The 18,042-nt window shown below is 40.9% G+C and overlaps 2 protein-coding genes across 4 annotated transcripts; one reads left to right on the plus strand and one right to left on the minus strand.

Annotated features, from left to right (window-relative positions):
• Positions 1–2,125: 2,125 nt before the first annotated feature.
• On the minus strand, positions 2,126–7,833 carry rab38c (RAB38c, member of RAS oncogene family). Its single transcript, XM_085420992.1, has 4 exons — positions 7,613–7,833; positions 6,802–6,932; positions 5,121–5,258; positions 2,126–3,426 (listed from the first exon to the last, which is right to left on the minus strand). Exons 1-4 carry the CDS (start codon positions 7,803–7,805, stop codon positions 3,265–3,267), a joined length of 624 nt encoding a protein of 207 aa, XP_085277118.1. The 5' UTR covers positions 7,806–7,833; the 3' UTR covers positions 2,126–3,264.
• Positions 7,834–7,915: 82 nt separating this feature from the next.
• LOC146660913 (ras-related protein Rab-39B-like) lies at positions 7,916–14,268 on the plus strand. Of its 3 annotated transcripts, none has more exons than XM_085420988.1 (5): positions 7,916–8,055; positions 9,186–9,597; positions 10,394–10,626; positions 12,504–12,774; positions 13,183–14,268. In XM_085420988.1, exons 3-5 carry the CDS (start codon positions 10,412–10,414, stop codon positions 13,336–13,338), a joined length of 642 nt encoding a protein of 213 aa, XP_085277114.1. In that variant the 5' UTR covers positions 7,916–8,055; positions 9,186–9,597; positions 10,394–10,411; the 3' UTR covers positions 13,339–14,268. The 3 variants fall into 3 exon arrangements, with proteins under 3 accessions (XP_085277114.1, XP_085277117.1, XP_085277115.1); XM_085420991.1 differs by having other exon boundaries at positions 9,186–9,459; XM_085420989.1 differs by lacking the exon at positions 7,916–8,055 and adding an exon at positions 8,793–9,110.
• Positions 14,269–18,042: the final 3,774 nt, after the last annotated feature.

Consider the following 18,042-nt stretch of genomic DNA (forward strand, 5'->3'; position numbering starts at 1 on the left):
CTCCACTTTGCCAGGATCTGGAAGAAGACACAAACTGTCACCCTCAACCAGGAACTAGCAAGCTTACTGTGAGCTGGAAACTTGTGGAACAGCAGTGCCGCAGTCCACAGTGAAGTGTGTTTTACATCACTGGACTGAGAAGGCACCAAGCAAGGCAAGTGCCTGCTCCAAAATTACACCTTCAAGCTCTATTTGAATTTTCAGCTGCTCACATGGACAAATCAAACGTCCTCTGGAAAAAAGTTTGATGGTCAGAGGAGACCAAGGTTGAGCTATTTGGTCACAATGACAAAGAGGTATGTTTGGAGGAGTAAAGGAGGTGAGGATTTCAAACCTAAGAACAATGCACCAGCTGTCAAGCTGGTGGTGGTAGCATAATTCTCTGGGGCTGCTTAGCTGCCAGTGGTACAGGTACACTGCGCAAAGTGGATGGTTTAATGGAGAAGGGGAGCTACCTCCGAATTTTCCAACATGATCACAATGATCAGCTTCAAATTGAGGACAATGATCCCTTCTTGAATGACTTTCCCAAAGCCCCGACCTCACACCAATAGAAAATCTATGGACCAGTCCTGTGCCAGGAAAACAAGCAATTTAAACGAGGTCTGCAAATTCTGTCAAGAAGAGTGGTCAAATATCTCGCCAGAGTTATGCCAGAAGCTCGTTGACGGCTACCAAAAGTGTCTGGTAGAGGATGCTTGCATAATCATTGTACCATGGACAGAACAGGTCAAAGAAATCATTAAAAGTCCCAAATTACCATGACATTCATGCCCATGATTGCTGAATGTAAACGTTTGACTACAGCCGTACAACAAATACACAATCTTAAAGTTAATCTGCTGCTCAGTTATTTACCTTGGTATAAAAAATGCCTAAAATACTGAAACATATTGATCAACATTTCCTTAAAATGCAAAGTAACAACCTCAAATTTTCCCTGCCAACAAACTAGAACCTAAAGATTATTCATTTCAGAATGACATCAAGAGAACAACTGTAAATCCTCAGAAGCATGCAGCTGTAGGAAGAGAAACGTTGCTTTAAAGTAAAGCTAAATGCATTGTATGAATAGCTACAGAATAATTGGATAATTCTTTCAGTATTATTGTTCATTTGAAGGAGTGTTGATTTAAGTGACATGTAGTTGAGGCAAAAATCCTGAATGATCATCATTTAAAACATATGCAGAAGTACATGTCTATATACACATAGTCTGGTCCACAGAGGGTGCAGACAAATGCCTCTATTCTTAAGGGCTTAAGTGCTATTGCACATCAAAGGCAGTGAAGAAAAATATAAAACAGATGCCTAATTTGAAAACATGGACCTTCAAATAACACACAAGACAAGCTCAACAAAAGCGTCTGTGCAGAAGAGGAGGAGCACATACCACATTTTTTTATTGGACTGACAAGAAGTTGATTTTAAAGCTGAAGAAAATGTCCCATTTGAACAACAGAGCCAAGAGTTTATGGTGAAAGTTAAGAGTGAAATACTTCAAAAATGAGATTCTTCACTGAAACCACATTTAAAATACAGACAACACATGTAAATTAGCAGCTGACTGAATATCCGTCAGTATATCAGGAAGAGGCAGAGCACTGGAGGACCCGCAGATGTCTTAATTGTTTTATTCTTACAGCTGTTTCTAATTAATGAATTCAGAAACAGTCTTTAGTATCTTATCAGCTAATTGAATGGTCTTTTTAGTGGCCATATCTGCTAAACTGTCTCCCCTCCAGGGTCCCCGATACTTCTCTGTTTGTTCCTGACTGCAAAGGATTCTTGTTTAGTTTCCTCAGCACTGTGCCAGAACAGATTTTCCACTTCATCAGCTCACGATGCAGTGTAGAAGGAAAATATATTCAACGAGATTGGTGCAAAGCAAAAAAAATCCCACTTAGTGTTATTGTTGGCTAAATTCTTTGTTATGATTGTTATTATTATTATTATTCCTCTAGGCCACCAGTGGGCAATTAATTTTCCCACAGGGGCCACATGATAAACTGCACCCACACCAATAAGATGAGCTGAATTCTGCTCAGTATTAATTTCATATCTCAACAAGCTGATTGGTGTGGCCCTCCATAGCAGTTCCAGCTTCTCATGTGATTCCTGTGGGAAAATTAATTGCCCACCTCTGCTCTGGGCTTATCTCCTCAAATATCTGGGCCTTATCATAGAGGCACTGTTGATGCACCACATCCATTGGCTTGGCAGTGGATATTAGACCAAATGCCCCCATAGGCAATATAAAACATTGAGCTAATTTTGGGGTTGGAAAAATTAAGTCAGTAGGAAAGTATCTTAAACCTGCCTTCTATCTGAAGCCACTAGGTGGCGATAGCTGTTGCAAAGAGATTTCATTCCCATACAGCAGTTATTTCTGAAGCCAAGAGTGTGGCGCTCACATGTGGCCCACCCAATATTAAATGTTCACTCAAATCCATATACAAAAGAGAGTGATGTAGGTTCTTGAAAATCCTATTAAAAAAACATAGCCAACACAGTGTGCTTGCTATAAACTGCTAATGCTACCGAGTCATACGCAAAGAGACTGTATATGACTTCTCGTCCCAGCTGAGTTGAGGTCAGTATTAGTGCTTCAAGCAGCAGAGTTGAACAGTATGAAGCCCCTCCCTGAGTCAGGCTGTTTTCCCAATTCCCAGTCTATATGTTATCCAAAGCTGAGCAGCTGCTTTTATGTATCTCAAGCTCACAATGCAGTATTCATGACGTTGACATTTTTAGTGAGCGGTTAAACACAGATAGAAACGTAGGCCGAGGAAAAGTGCAAATAACGCAAGGAAGATTCATGTTTTCGTGTCTGTGTTCACACTGCAGGCAAAAAAAAAAATCAAAGTTTGGAATTATTTTTCATGTTACATCAGCGTCAGAACGAAAGTGCCACAGAGAGCCGTCAGTTCAAATATCAGTGTCACACTGTCGATTCAAAGCAAGTTAAAGAAGCGAGAAAGTGCCAATAATAAAAACTGCATGTACCAACTTTTTTTTTCTTTTTTTTAGTGTTTTGATTTCTAAGATTGTTAAAGTTTGTGTGGAGGGACAAAAAAAATGGATAAAGAAATAAAGTAATAAAAATCACATTTTGATACCCACAGAACTTCAAAGACTTTAAACACTTTTAAGATGTTTTTAAAATCAAATCTATCACTCTGAGACAGAATTTTTCTTAAAGCGGTCCCTGAGTCAAACATTTCTCGTGGCCTTCCCGTCTTGGTCGCCTGTTGATGTCAGACATTACCATTTTGAACACGAGGAGCAGCCAAGATGCTGCTTTGATGTCGTGGCGCATCCGGACAGGATGAGCGAACCAGGTTCTCGCTCTGTCACTAGACTCTCCTCGTTTCTCAGAATGTGCTCTACCAAGCAGCGGGCTGCCTCCTCAATGTTTGTGTTTTCCTGAGTGAGAAAAAAAATAGAAAAAGTAAGACAGCTGTGATGAAATCTTTACAGCCACACCGGTGCAGCGGACACACACAGATTTTAATATCTCAAGAGAAGCTGAATTGATTGCCATGGACGCACATTCATATTAAACTCAGAATGAGTCCTATAGAAGCTGTAATTTTCCTTACTTTTCATATAGTGACAACACATTCAATTCAGTTTTATTTATATAGCACTAAATCACAACAACAGTTGCTTGCAGGTGTTTTGTATTGTAAGGTCAAGACCCTACAATAATTCAGCACTGCCTCCTCCAATCAGAGACATTATCAGAGGAACAGGTGATCTCTAAAAATTATAGAGAATATAGCAATAAAATGCAACATTGCTGCAAATAAGGCTATCTTTATGTTGTGAATTTACCAGCATCAAAAGCGCACAAAGGGGTAAAATATCTCACTCTATTATATTTATATTACCGCTCTGTGCTGCCGTTCACTTCTAATGTGACGGCAGCACCTTAAAGCTCTGAAACACCAGCGGTTATTCAGAGTGATGCAGTCAATTAATTGCATTGGTTTAACAGGTATTCTCAGAAATAAATAGCCAACAAATATAAATGTTTACTATTTTGGGTTGTAGTAGCTGCCATCGCAGCAGTTTAAATCAGACATAGCGGCACATCTACGCCCGAGCGTAAACATTCATTTTCTGCATCACCGACTGAATGCCAGCAAAATCCTGTGAGAATGCGACTCGACTTTACAGCTGGGCCTCATTTAGTGGTGTAAGGTACAACTTATAAACCTTTTTCCTTCAGCTCAGAATCTGTACAACGCCTAAAGCGCACTGGAATCATTGAAAATGTGACGCTTTCAGCTGATTTTAAACTGAAACGCTGCACATAAATTGCTCCTGGCCAGGTTAAGCATTCTCCATAGGTTACTATAGTGATTTAGCCAAGAAAAAAAATTACTATTACCGCATTAATTTAGAGCAGAGCTAGACTCTTTGGGACTAGGAATGCATGCTTGTCAGGGGACTGATGTCATATTATTTGATTTCTAAGTGTGAGCAGCATGTTTCATTGTAGGATGAAGGCAATCAGGACAGCGTTGTGTTGATTTGTGGACCCAAACGCCCCCCACAGCATAACTTTGTATCAGAGCCCCTCACTGAGGGCTTTAACGGTCCAGGCTTTTCCTTTCATTTGTCACACATCTACAGCTCTCTTTCAAACTGCCCACATGTCAGTCACCCTTTATGTACATGAACCTTTGTGTACAGTAACTACATCGCAGCCTTTACCTCACACTCTTGTGTGTAACTCATTGGAAAGGCATTAAATGAGAAGAAAAAGAAGAGTCTAGTTCACACCAGAGTGCTGGAATTCCTCTGTTTGCCTCCCAAGAGGACGGCAAATAAACTTGTCTGACTTTGAATGAAACATTTTTTGAATCGTTTGTTTTTACAGGAAGCTTCTGTTGAAATAACACTGCTCCAGTTTCCCCCCAAATATGCAAATATAACCCGATTTTGGGCCTTGCTTGTATGGCACAGAGTTATCATTTGGGTAGTCAAAGAAAGACCTCTAAGCTTTAACAATTTGCACAGAAATCTTTGGTGTACTCAACGATCTGTCTAAGAAAATCTACAGCTTGTTGCAGAGATTGCATCAAAAGCCACGTGGGTCTCCTCTCTCACACCTTTGCAGAAGTCTCAAACCATCCGACGAAGCCGTTCTCCCTACAAAAGACGTCGAGTTTGGGCTGCTGGGAAACCAGCTGGTCTGACTTGTTGGCCAAGAGTACAGCTGGAACTGGCCTCCCATGGTTCAGTGTCACCTTTGGACAGAAGAAAGTTGAGCTGGATCACATTATTTTTTAAATAAATTGTTAAATGGCCCTGTCTTACCTTAAAGCACACAAACAGAAAAATATCAGTGTGCCCTGTAGTCTCTCTGTAAAGACATTTTATCACGAAAGCAAACCAATAACAAAGTATTACTGACAACTATACGAGCTGAAGAGACTAGAGTGCTAATTTTCGCTTGTTCTCATCATGGAGTGGTTTTTGTCTGCTTTAAAGTGTCAGGAAGCTTTTTCAGAGGTGCGTGTTCACCCTCTGAAATCCTCTCACATCTTTTATGATGTCTCTGTCCAAAAATGCTCCCCTTTACGCGCTTTTCATGCAACAGTCTGCAAAAAATAAGTTGTACATTTTATTTCCCTTTCAAGTTCTGCTTCTTCATTTTCTGCCATTTCATGCACATCAAAGTGCAAGGTTTTTCAAAAGCCCGTGGCATTAATCTACATTTGAACAATGACTGATAATTTTCCACATATACAAAAGGAGATCATAAATGTGCATGACTACTCCCATAAAAAAAAGCAAAAACCTGATTTAAATTTGCCCAAAATCGTCTTTCAGATCATCTGCTGAGTCGCCTCTGCTCTGCTTTGTTCGCTCCTCTGTTGTATAAAAATGAGGACCCTTCAACCTGAATATCAACCAAGAGCAGGATTGTGATCTGTTGAGCTTTTTTTTCCAACTTTCACTGCACTAATGCAACTATAGCTCCCAATGCAAGATCCCAAAAACAACACTAGAAGTGATGCAGGGGTAAAAAGGAGAAAACATGTGGGTAAATGTAGCAACCTGAGGTTTTTGCCTTTTATGGGAAATGCTGCTGGATCCCTGTGAGAAGGAGAAAAAACACTGAAATACTGCAAAGAAAATAACAGAGGTTTTGAGTCAGTGGGGTGCTGTGATAGACTGGCAAGCTGTGCAGGGTGCACTCTGCCCTTCATCCAGTGACAGCTGGGATAGGCTCCAGCCCCTCCGTGACCCCGAACTGCATAAACATTTAAGAAAACAGATGAATGGAGGGGCCAAAAACTCTTTCTCTCTCTTTAGTTGCGATCAGTCACCAACCATCCATCCATCCATTTGCTTCCGCTTATCCTTTTCAGGGTCATGGGGGTGCTAGAGCCTATCCCAGCTGTCATAGGGCGAGAGGCGAGGTACACCCTGGACAGGTCGCCAGTCTGTCGCAGGGCTAACACACAGAGACAAACAACCATTCGCATTCACTCGCACATTCACACCTATGGGCAATTTAGATTTTTCAATTAACCTATCCACACAAAGTGCATGTCTTTGGACTGTGGGCAGAAGCCGGAGTACCCAGAGAGAACCCACGCAAATACAGGGAGAACATGCAAACTCCACACAAAAAGACCCCGACCCGATGGTGGAATTGAACTCAGGCAACAGCACTAACCACCATGCGATCAGTCACGTGTGGGTAAAAAAAAAAAGACAGAGAGAATGACGGTGAAGCCAGAAAAGCCCAGCTTTATGCTTCTGCAGGTTCAGCCATCTGACCTTGGAGTCTAGGTCATCCTTCCACTTCAGCACGGCGTCGAACGTGGAGGCCCTCGTCACGTCAAACACCACCAGTGCTCCCACCGCCTCCCGGTAATAGACACGAGTCATGTTCCCATACCGCTCCTGTCCTGGGATGAGACACCATCAATCAGACACACGCACATACAAAGACTGCTTTCAAGTCCATCAAATTAAATCAAGTCACGTCATGGTTTATGAGTGCCAGTTATGGAGCTCTGTGTGTGTGTTTAGTCTCCAGCAACTGCCATCATGTGCCTGATATTATGAGCATGGGATCTACATTCCTCAACCAGGCACCAAACGGCAGGGAGTGACCCAGGCATGCAACACACACACACACACACACACACACACACACACACACACACACACACACACACACACACACACACACACTTACTGGGTGGAAAATCTGCTTTTCTTTTCTTTGTTTTTCTTCTGCCTTTCACTTCTTAAATAAAAAAAGTGCTATCCTCTTATTTATGACACTACAAAAAGACTTGAGTTAGATTAAGATGAAGATATTTATGTTCTAACTCTCCTCTAAATATCCTCTCAAGTGAATTTGCAAAGCGCCTTTCCTTCCAGAAGCAGCTTTCACGGCTGCTGATGGTGAAACAAATGGTTCTTGTTCCCAAAAACCCCAACACACACACACACACACACACACACACACACACACACACACACACACACACACACACACACACACACACACTCACAAACACCGTTGTATCACCTGATATATATAAGCCTTAAACCAGTGGGTCGTTAAAGTTTGACAGACCTGCAATATCCCACAGCTGTAGCCGGATCACAGTGTTACTGTCCCACTGCAACACCTTCAGGGCGAAGTCCACCCCAATGGTGGCTCGGTAGTGCTGGGAGAAGATCTGATGCACATACCGCTTGATTATGGACGTCTTCCCTACTCCTAAGTCTCCGATGACCAGGACTTTGAAAAGAAGCTCCTGCTGCATGGCTGCAGGCTCGGTGATATTATGAAAACTTTCCGAAGGATGCTGAGACACATCAAAACCACAGAGCAGCTACAGTAAAGGCATTTCCTTCCGTCCTGCTGCGAACCGAAATATTATCACGTGATCTTCTATCGTCGAGAAGCGGTCGCACTCGTCTGCAATCACCGGAGTCCAACAGTCTAAATAAAATAAGGACAGCGTGAGTTCGCTTACTTCAGAGCAAACTGCAAACTTCAGCGGAAAACTCATGGTGCGTTCACACACTCCTCGTAAACATAAGTTTCATTTTAAATTCCATCTGATGTCTTTAAAATATTCGAATAAAGCGACTCTGCAAATAACAAATTAATATCTGTCATTTAAATGTCAGAAAGTTGTGTAAAATGGATCGATGACGTCTTTGGATGTTTTCAATTAGAAAAAAATGATCGATTTAAGCTGAAGTTCGCAAATATTAGATTGTTTTACTATTTAAAAAGCAGCAATAAATGTTTTCATGACTAAATCATTTCTGTAGCCCTACATCGTGATTGCACGGAGTGTCCATCATGGCTAAAGTCAGACAGCACCGTTATTGTAATGGACCCGAAAACCAAATGCAAATCAAAGAATCCAAACTTGATTTCAGGCTAATGTGTTGGACTTTACTTCTGAACTGAATGGAGTTTTCAATATCAATGAATAAGATCAAATAAAACGTGCAAATGCGCTTTAGTCTTTACCTAAGAACGATCAGTGCTCCATGCTGAGAAAGAGCACTGCAGGTGCCATTTTTGTTTTGTGAGTGTTGATATGAGAAGTACAGAAGGAGTTGGAATGTGGTACTTCATGATGAAGTCAGGGATAACAGAGGTATGTGAGGGTGGTGCAGGTCATGTATGAGGAGAGTGGTGGTGGACTGGTGGGAAAGTCAGATGGGTTCAGGGTGGGGGTGGACTATGATGTTTTGCAGACAACATTGTAATCTGTAGTGAGAGTAGGAAGAGGGTGGAAGCGAGGCTGGAGAGGTGGAGGTGTGCTCTGGAGAGAAGAGGAGGCAAAGTTAAGGAGGCAATTTTTGGACATGTGCAGAAGAGTAATAGTGGTTATACTGCATATACTTATTTTTAGTGTACTGAAATGCAGTTTAACAAAAGAAAATACATTTTCTTTATAGAAGTACATAGTAGGTTAAAATGAAAATACTCCAGCAAATATTGTACTTATAGTACAAGAGCAAATAGAATAAGTTTAGTTGTTTTCCATTGGCTGATCATTCGCTGTCACCCTGGAGGTCTAGGGGGAAAAAATTATAAATATATTTTTGTAAGTACTAAGTACTGATATGAAATAATCGCATGTGTGTTCGTTTCTTATTTACCGTTTTTTTCTTCCGTTTAGCACGTGAATGCATCGCCCCGGGAATCTGCTGCTGCGCTGCTGTGCGCGCCATTACGGTAATGGTACTGATGAGGGCGAGGAAGAGACGTGAGTGCGATGCTGCTGCTGTGTTCTGCTGCCATTTCATCAGCGGATCATCGCGGAAATATCAACAGCCCCGCTGTAATGAGCCAGCAGATCGGATCACCTGTCGGGCCAAACACCGCTCACCCCGTTTTCACCCTTTAAACCGGCTCACAAAGCGATGCTGCACCGGAGGCCCTGCTAATGCTCTGTATGTTACCGCCTGGGGTTTTCTGTAAGCAACAACAGAACCAGTGCTAGATTAGGGGTCATTTTTTTTCTTCTTTTTTGGAAACATAATCATCAATATGGGGTTTCTTTTTTTCAAGTACTGAGCTCTGAAATTGAGGTAGGTCACACTTTATTAGTTGTTTAATTTAATTGTTGTCCAGAAAAATAATTAACTAAGTAGAGAATGCTCATTGAGCTAAGAGGGTTGGGCCTTGTGATCAAAACAAAAAAAATTAAATAAAGAACCATATAGTTTGTTGCATCATTAGTAGCACAGGACGCCTTCTTCCTATCTATGGTGATTTTTAAGCAACTATATTAAACCTGAATTCTGGCTTTATTCAAGGCCTCATTGTGTGTTATTGCTCTATAACAACCACTCTGCTATCCACATGGGGGCTGACTACGCCACTGTTTATTGAGTTGGAGAGGAGTGGCCTCCCCCTCCCTCTTTCAAATTAGATCACCCATCTGTAAATCACATGGCCACTGCTGAGACGCTATGAGCCTATTATTCCCATGTTTAGAGGAAAGCCATAATCCCAAAAAATATCCTTCTAGTCAGCACAATCTCTGGATTAAATGTAATGTTTGATCTGTTTAAACTCATTTAAGCAGATCTTCTTTTTCTGAAAAAGACGGAGGGGCTTGTGGAAGCTTTAAAGTCTGATGTTTAATCTACAGCTGTTTCCATCCCCTTTGAAGGATCCAAATTTGAAGACATGAACAGCAGGATTTTAATTGATGTTTTAGATTTTATATTTACAAAAATCCTTCCATTAGATGATGTAAAATATTTGGTTTTGTGAGGAGAGGATTCTCATTTCATCTTTTTAAGAGTCTCGTTTTAGTCTCAGTATTGGGCTTACTGTGGGTGACCCTGACTAAGTGAGTGGGGTTTTTTTGTCTTGCAGAACTTATTTCAATGAGAAATGGAGACTATATGGCTTTACCAGTTTCGTCTGATAGTCATCGGAGACTCCACAGTCGGCAAGTCATGCCTGATCCGGAGGTTCACTGAGGGCCGCTTCGCACAGGTGTCAGACCCGACCGTCGGGGTGGACTTCTTCTCCCGTCTTGTGGAGATCGAGCCGGGCAAAAGAATCAAACTTCAGATCTGGGACACGGCAGGACAGGAGAGGTTCAGGTAAAGACAGACTCCTGATTTCTTTCTCATGTGTCCACAAAAACTAGATTTTGGACTATAAACAAGACTCTCCTCATACTTCAAAAGCACACACTACACATGCTTCCGTCAGATGGGCATTAAAGCTCAGTTAGGCCACGTTAAGATGACATGTTTTGACATTTTCCTTCATTAACATTACTGCATGAGTTCTCTGTCCATCTGCTGTTAACACTAAACTAAAAGTTTGTTAGGTGAAAACTATCTCAACCAGATGGGTAATTAAGCTGTTTAACCTCATTTGAAAATTAAAGTTTATATTTGTGATCATTTTAATATCTTAATAAGAGTCAGAGAGAGGATAGGGAAGCCACAAACTTTGCTCTTTTGGTTGGATTGGATCACAGTGGGGGGGGGGGAGACTTTCAGCTGCTCCTTTATTTCCCAAAGGGGTCGCCGCAGCAGATGGATCCGCATGTTTTATTTGGCCCAAATCTTATGCCGGTTGCCCCTCCTGATGCAACACTTCCATTAATCCAGCTCAGGACTGGCACAGGCAGTACACCAGCTTGTGTTTCCCTGAGGCTGGTTTGGGTCTTTTGCTGGTCTCGAAATAAAAATAATCTACTTTTGGCAGCTCCCTTATTCAAAAAGTGGTCGCCACAGCGGGTAGCTCTGCATGTTTGGAAAGAAAAATAATAATTAAAAAACAAACAAACAAACAAACAAACAAACAAAAACCAAACAAACCAAAAACCCAGAATATCTCCAGTCTAATCCTTTACTGGGTTCAGAATTCACATTTTTAATGATTTGGCAATCATGGGAAAAAAAACAATTCATGAAGTCATGACTATGTTTTTTTTAAAGGGGTCACTTTTAAATATGTAAATTAAATGATATAAAATATTAAAACTTGCAGCCAAATGAAAACAGTCCACAAAATACAAATAAAATATTAAAAAGTAGATTTTTTTCAACCTGATGCTAATCACATGTTGAAGAAGCTGGAAAGAGTTGTATATAACAGTATGGCCTACCTTCCCAGCTGCCAGCTTTTTGATTCATGCTGATATTGTGTAAACATGGAAATCAGAGTGTATTTTTAAAAGAAAACATTTAAAAAAAATGGGGGAAATAATTAGTTGATCCCCTGCTGAATTTGTGAGTTTTTTCACTTACAAAGAAATGAACAGTCTCTAATTTTTATTGTAGTTTTTAATGTCGAGACACAGAATATCAATACAAAATCCAGATAAAACACATTCAATGAATGTTATATAATTGGTTTGCATGTCGCTGAACTGTGTCATGATGGACTGACCTTTTGCAGCCTCACAAAAATTTGCTTTAGAAGTCACGTTTACAGGCCCGTGCTAAGTTTGCCGGTGAACAAATGATTGAGAGAAGGCTTAGGAGAAAGTGATGTGATCAGGTGGTCTTTGGCATCAACGTTACCCTTCGTGTTTGGATGAAGAGAGATGTTGAGTATGATTCAAAGAATACCATCCCCACTAGCAAGCACAGAGGTGGAAACATTTTTCTGCTAAGGGTACAGGACAACGTCACTGATTTAAAGACCAGAATCTTGGATGAGAACCTCCTTCTCTCAGCCAAAACACCAAAGATGGGTCATGGATGGGTCTTCCGCCATGACAGTGACCAAATGTGTCAGAAATAAGGACGGACAGAGGTTCACCTGTATTCATCTGCAAAAGAAAGAAAAGAACAAAAAATCGGTACAAATTGTATAACGGTAGTTTTTTTTTTTTTTTTTAGCAAAAACTACTCAAACAGATGCAACTTGTTCATTTGTAGGGGACCCTTTTTTTCCACTGTGGGTGTGGTCTTCTGCCAGTTATTCACGTCTGCATTCCTGCACACCTCTTTCTGTGCAGGTCAATCACCAGAGCCTACTACCGCAACTCAGTGGGTGGCCTCTTGCTCTTTGACATCACAAACCGCCGCTCCTTTCAAAACGTCCACAACTGGCTGGAGGAGGCGCAGAGCCACGTCCAGCCGCACAGCATCATCTTCCTGCTGGTCGGCCACAAGTGTGACCTGGAAGCCCAGCGTCAGGTGACTCAGCAGGAGGCGGAGAAGCTGGCGGGGGCCTACGGGATGCGCTATGTGGAGACCTCTGCACGGGAGGCCATCAATGTGGAGAAGGTGTAGTTTTTGTTTGTTTTTATTCCATGTGTAGTTCATCTTTTTTTTTAATTGAAAAAGTGGGATATTATAAGAAAGGTTCTGCTTTGCAACAATAATATGGGTGGTATAAATAACTACAGGAGCACGAAGAAGACTGTCTCTCTCTGCCGTCTGCATGCAGGGTGTCTAAAACAAAAAGAGGTACTTTTATTAAAAGTAAGCAGTGATGGTGAAATAAGTGACAACAATTTGAAATATTCAATGCAAAACTCCTCATGAAAATGTTGGTTCTCTTAGACTTAAAGATGCATAATCCTAATATGCTATAAGCAGCATATATTGACATTTTTGCAGTTATTTTAAGAATTAATGATCAGAATAAAACATAATCTCTGTTGCTGAGCCTGCTCGTGATTCCTCCTCCAGGCGTTTGTGGATCTGACGAAGGACATCTTTGAGCTGGTGCGCAACGGGGACATCAAGATCCAGGACGGCTGGGAGGGCGTCAAGAGCGGATTTGTTCCCAACACCGTCCACTCCTCTGAGGAGGTCACCAAGAGCAGCCGGCAGTGCTACTGCTGATTCGGCTGCAGCACGTTAGGGTGAGAGGTGGTAATACTTCAGTGGACTCCATATGTACAAGATCTTTTTTGCCATGGCTGCTCTCAGGCCAGTTTTAGGGGACTTTAATGTTTCCCCTGCTCAGTTACATACTTATTCATATAGACGTTATTTTAACATTCAATTGCCTGTTTAAGGCTCAAACTTGGGGCACTTTGTTGATGTTCCCAACAGGTGTAGAAGCACAAGAAGCATCCTGCCACTTCATCTTTCTGTGTGCATGCGTGTAACTCTAGTCATCCTGCTGTCTTTGCAGCTGCTACTGACACTTAAGCTTTACTCCACCTTTGGCCTTTCCTGATGTGTACAGTTATACTCCAGTGGCCAGTTCCGTTTCTCTAGCTGCACATGTATAAAAGACTATCAGTGTAGTGTATTTATACTCTTGTGTGACTTTAATTTGATGAATCAGCGATGCCACGACTGAGCCACGCCTCTTCCTTTTTTCTGGAAATGCCTCTGAATATACCGCAGCCCGTTGTGGACTATATTCGGCTGGAGAGAGGAGGCAGAAAGAGGCAGCAGCCTCGCCGACTGATTGTACGCCTGCACTACAAAATCTGAGTGGCTTAACGCATAAAGAAGGTGGAGGTCGGTGAACTCCAAGCGAACCAAAGTTTCAGATGTCTCGTTTGTTCACCTGAACGCGGAGGAACGAGTTTGCACTGTGAAAATGATTAATGGTACATTTGTTCTTTGCTGGAAGAAAAACGTTACTGTAGCTGCTTATTTTAGCCTTGACGACTTGATCGATATGGCAAGTTCTCAGTTCACGTTTACTGCTCCGTGTTGGGTTACTGGTGAGAACAGGTGAGAAACTGTCCAAAAGCCTTTTGTATAGATCCCCATAGTGTTCAATTTGAAATAAATATAAAGTCACAGTAAAAAGAAAGTGAAGCTTCCTTTCATTTCTAAGGTTTTGTGTGTCAGGATGTTACTAAAAAATCAACTGGTCCCTTAAAGCCCCTAAAATGAGGCTAAAACTAACAAAAAAATCAACCTCAGGTAATCCAAAAACATTTATTTATCAGCAAACATTAAACAAAAATGCAGACGCAGTGTGTGGAAAAGCAAAGTACACATTTACTGCTTCCACAGGAATTAACAAGGTAAGTAGCAGCAAGGAGTTCTCATTAAAATGCCCTGATTAATTGGTCATCAGCTGGTATAAGCACCACTATTAAAGCACATGTTTTGATAGTTTGCAGATCTGGAGCATTCAGGTACAAGGTAATACAATGCCAAGGACAAAAAGCATCAGCAATGAACTTATAAAATCACTTGTTGCTGCCCTGGAAAGAGTTATAAGATCACTCCAATTCAATTTCATTGATATAGCACCAAATCACAACAACAGTTGCCTCAAGGTGCTTTATTTTATAAGGTAAGGACAATAATACAGAGAAAACAGAGAAAAGTCCAACAATCAGATGGCCTCCTTGTGAGCATTACAAACAATTTGAAGTCTGTCATCCCACCTGAATGTTTTCACAAGTGCAAAACATTTAGGTGAATGGAGACCACAGCAAATCTACCCCAGGGTCAGACTGTACAATGCTCAGAGAAAAAAATCAATGTTAAAATTCATGAAAGTAAGCTTAGAAAAAGACTGAACAAGTATAGTTTGTTTGGAAGGGTTTCCAGCAGAAAGCTTCGTCTCACTATAAACAACATGGCAGCACAGCTTCAGTTTGCAAAGCTGCACCCGAACAAACCACAAGACTTCTGGGACAATGTCCTTTACAGGCGAGACCAAAGTGGTGATGTTTGGCCATAATACACAGCTCCACATTTTGAGCAAACCAACCACAGCATGTGAGCACAAACAACTCTTAGCAGCTGTGAAGCACGGTGGTGGAGGGGTGATGATCTGTGCTTCTTTCTTTTTTTGAAGCTGCAGGACCAGGCGCCTTGCAGTCTTTGAGACGACTATGCACTCCTCTGTTACCCAAATGTTCAAGAGACAAACGTGAGGCCATCTGTCAGACAGCTAAAGCTTAACAGAAATTGGTTCCTGTGACAGAAAAATGACACCAAACACTTTGAGTGATGGGACCTTAAAATCCAATTTATCTAAGTTTATCCCACATTAGATTTTATTTCACGGCGTCTCTGTAGCTTTCACAGCATCCCTCTTAAACAAACGCCCAGAGGTTTGTGCTGTGAATAAACACAGGAAACAGACTAGCCCACAGCCTGTGCGGCTCACCTCACTGTGTGACAGTGGAAAAAAACAAGCAACCATCTGGATGGAAAAAAACCAGACCATTGAGCCGTGTCTGTTTCATCATGCATGCAGCGTGTACATCCGTGAGTAATGAAAAGGGATATTATTGGGAAAAAATCAGTGTAATGAGATAATGAACATACATTTGAAATGGATAAAGTAACATTTATAGTTATTTTATTTTTAGATTCCTTCAATATTATTGTTTGACACATACATTTAACACTATTTCTTCCTATGAACTGCTTCTTAATTCATTCAGTACTTACTCAGTACGAGTCTTTGGAGTCTGTTTAAAATTCATTTATACACTCAGTCCATTTAATTGAAAATTTCCAAAGACAGAAAGGGCTTTTTCCTTTTAATCTTTGATATATTGTAGGTAACTGTTTCACTGTAGGAGCAGAATGGATGAGAGATGTGAAAAATAAAACAAAACTGCATGTGAAACACAGCACAAAGGAAAAAAACTGACAGATTTAACTTTTTTGGTGGCATTAACCATCGAACAGGCTTTCATATACATTCAGCTGTGTGTTATTCCTTTGAGCTCTGACGTCTGAAGTGTAAGGTGGCGGGAAACACATTTATATCACATTACACTAAACGTGTGAATAATTTATTTGTAACCAAATCCTGACAAGGTTGGTCGTTTGATGTTGTTGTGGCATTATATACACCTCGATCGTCATTGGAAATAAATGCCTGGAAGTGAAAAGGTTTTTCTTTGGAGATTCGCTGTTGTGCAGGTTTTCAAGCTTACACACAGCTTTGCCACAGTGGTTCATAGCTGTACTGTTTCCAGATTGGCACATTGCAGTGTGCGACCACTAGAGCGCAGCCTTAGTGTGTCGAGAAGAGAGGAGGGAGCAGCTCTTATGCATTTTTATAGTGTAGAGATTTTAAAAAAGACTCTTCCTTCTCCAAAATGTGTTCCTTTTTCTTTCTTTTTCAGCCTGTTACCGAAGGTGAGACAAACAAAGAAGTTAAAATCCACATTTTTGTTGTGATTTTCAAATTCAGTCGTATGGAAAATGTAAGTGCAACCCTACATCTATCACAACTTCAAAGCAATAAAACGAAACATTCCTCCCGGGGAGTAAAAGATGGAAAATGTCGCATTTAAATCTCTTAAAGTAAGGACGACTCACTGGAAACTTTATTAAGTACACCTGTTCTTGTTGCTTGATAACAATCGCCCAATCATGTGGCAGCAACTTGCACGTAGACATGCTCAAGGCAACCCGCTGAAGTTGAAACTGAACACCAGAATGGGGAAGAAAGACAGGCTGGTGTTTCAGAATCTCCTAGTTTGCTGGGATTTTCCATTTCTAGGGTTTACAGAGAATGATCCAAAGAAAAGGAAATGTCCAGTAAGTGGTAGCTCTCTGGGAGAGCATGCCTTTTTAAGTAGCAAAGGTCAGAGGAGAACGGCCAGAGAGCTATTAAAGCTGGTAGGATGGCAACAGTATCACAAATAACCGCTCATGTCAACCATGGACCCTTTTCTGGAGAAATGTGATCAACAGATCAGAAATGATCGGTGCTGAACAGTTGATTGCTTTTTTAAACAGAAAGGAATCAGAGAGCTGAATGATCTGCTGATTAGTTGTCTTTTAGTGTTATTAGATTTGAGTGCTGCGTTTGACACTGTGGATCGCTGTATTTCTCTGAAGCATCTCAAATTTCTGGTTCAATATTAAGGTGGATTTATTCTTATTCACAGGAAAGGTCTTTTACTGTAGTCACTTGGACGTGATGTCACCATCAATGGAAGTTAAGTGTGGGGTACCTCAGGGGTCTGTCCTCAGGCATCTTTCTTTGTACATGTTACCCTTGGTTTCAAATTCAAAATTCAAATTCAAATTTTTATTTGTCACGTACACAGTCATACACAGTACGATATGCAGTGAAATGCTTGGACAACTGCTCGTGACCTAAAGAAAACAAAAAAGGAAAAGGCTATGAATAAGATAGGAAATAAATATGAAAAATTAAAAAGGGTAAATTTTACTAGGAAGGAATAGAATATAAATTAAGGTTAAAAAGGAAATAACTGTACAACACAAATTAGAATGAAGGGTAAATTTAACTGGGAAAGAATAAGATAAAATATATAAATTAAAGTTGAAAATAAAATAACTGTACAACAAAATACACAATATAGAACTATATAAGAATGTATGAAGAAATATAAATAAATATATACACAATAACAGCAGCGTGATTTAAGTAATGAAGTGAAAACAATGTCCAGAATGTCCAGTGTGTGTGTAAGAACTGTATGTGTGGGTCAGGACTGTGTGGTGGTGTGATTGAGAGACCGTATCGCCTGCGGGAAGAAGCTTGGTATATGTCATCCGCGGGCATAGCACAGCATTTTCACTCATACATTTCTTTTAACCACAGTAAAAATCTTAAAGTCAGTGCACTGAATG

The sequence above is a fragment of the Rhamphochromis longiceps genome, linkage group LG10 (assembly GCF_057381845.1).
Source record: "Rhamphochromis longiceps isolate RC_006_pf linkage group LG10, R_longiceps_female_GT1.1, whole genome shotgun sequence".
In the NCBI taxonomy this organism is placed as follows: Eukaryota; Metazoa; Chordata; class Actinopteri; order Cichliformes; family Cichlidae; genus Rhamphochromis; species Rhamphochromis longiceps.

Coding starts and splice junctions, on each gene's coding strand:
- LOC146660913 (XM_085420988.1), top strand. CDS start 10,412: ATGGAGACTATATGGCTTTACCAGTTTCGTCTGATAGTCATCGGAGAC. Junction 10,627..12,503: donor GCAGGACAGGAGAGGTTCAG/GTAAAGACAGAC, acceptor CTTTCTGTGCAG/GTCAATCACCAGAGCCTACT. Junction 12,775..13,182: donor AGGCCATCAATGTGGAGAAG/GTGTAGTTTTTG, acceptor TTCCTCCTCCAG/GCGTTTGTGGATCTGACGAA.
- rab38c (XM_085420992.1), bottom strand. CDS start 7,805: ATGCAGCAGGAGCTTCTTTTCAAAGTCCTGGTCATCGGAGACTTAGGA. Junction 6,933..7,612: donor ACAGCTGTGGGATATTGCAG/GTCTGTCAAACT, acceptor GTCTCATCCCAG/GACAGGAGCGGTATGGGAAC. Junction 5,259..6,801: donor AGGATGACCTAGACTCCAAG/GTCAGATGGCTG, acceptor TTCTGTCCAAAG/GTGACACTGAACCATGGGAG.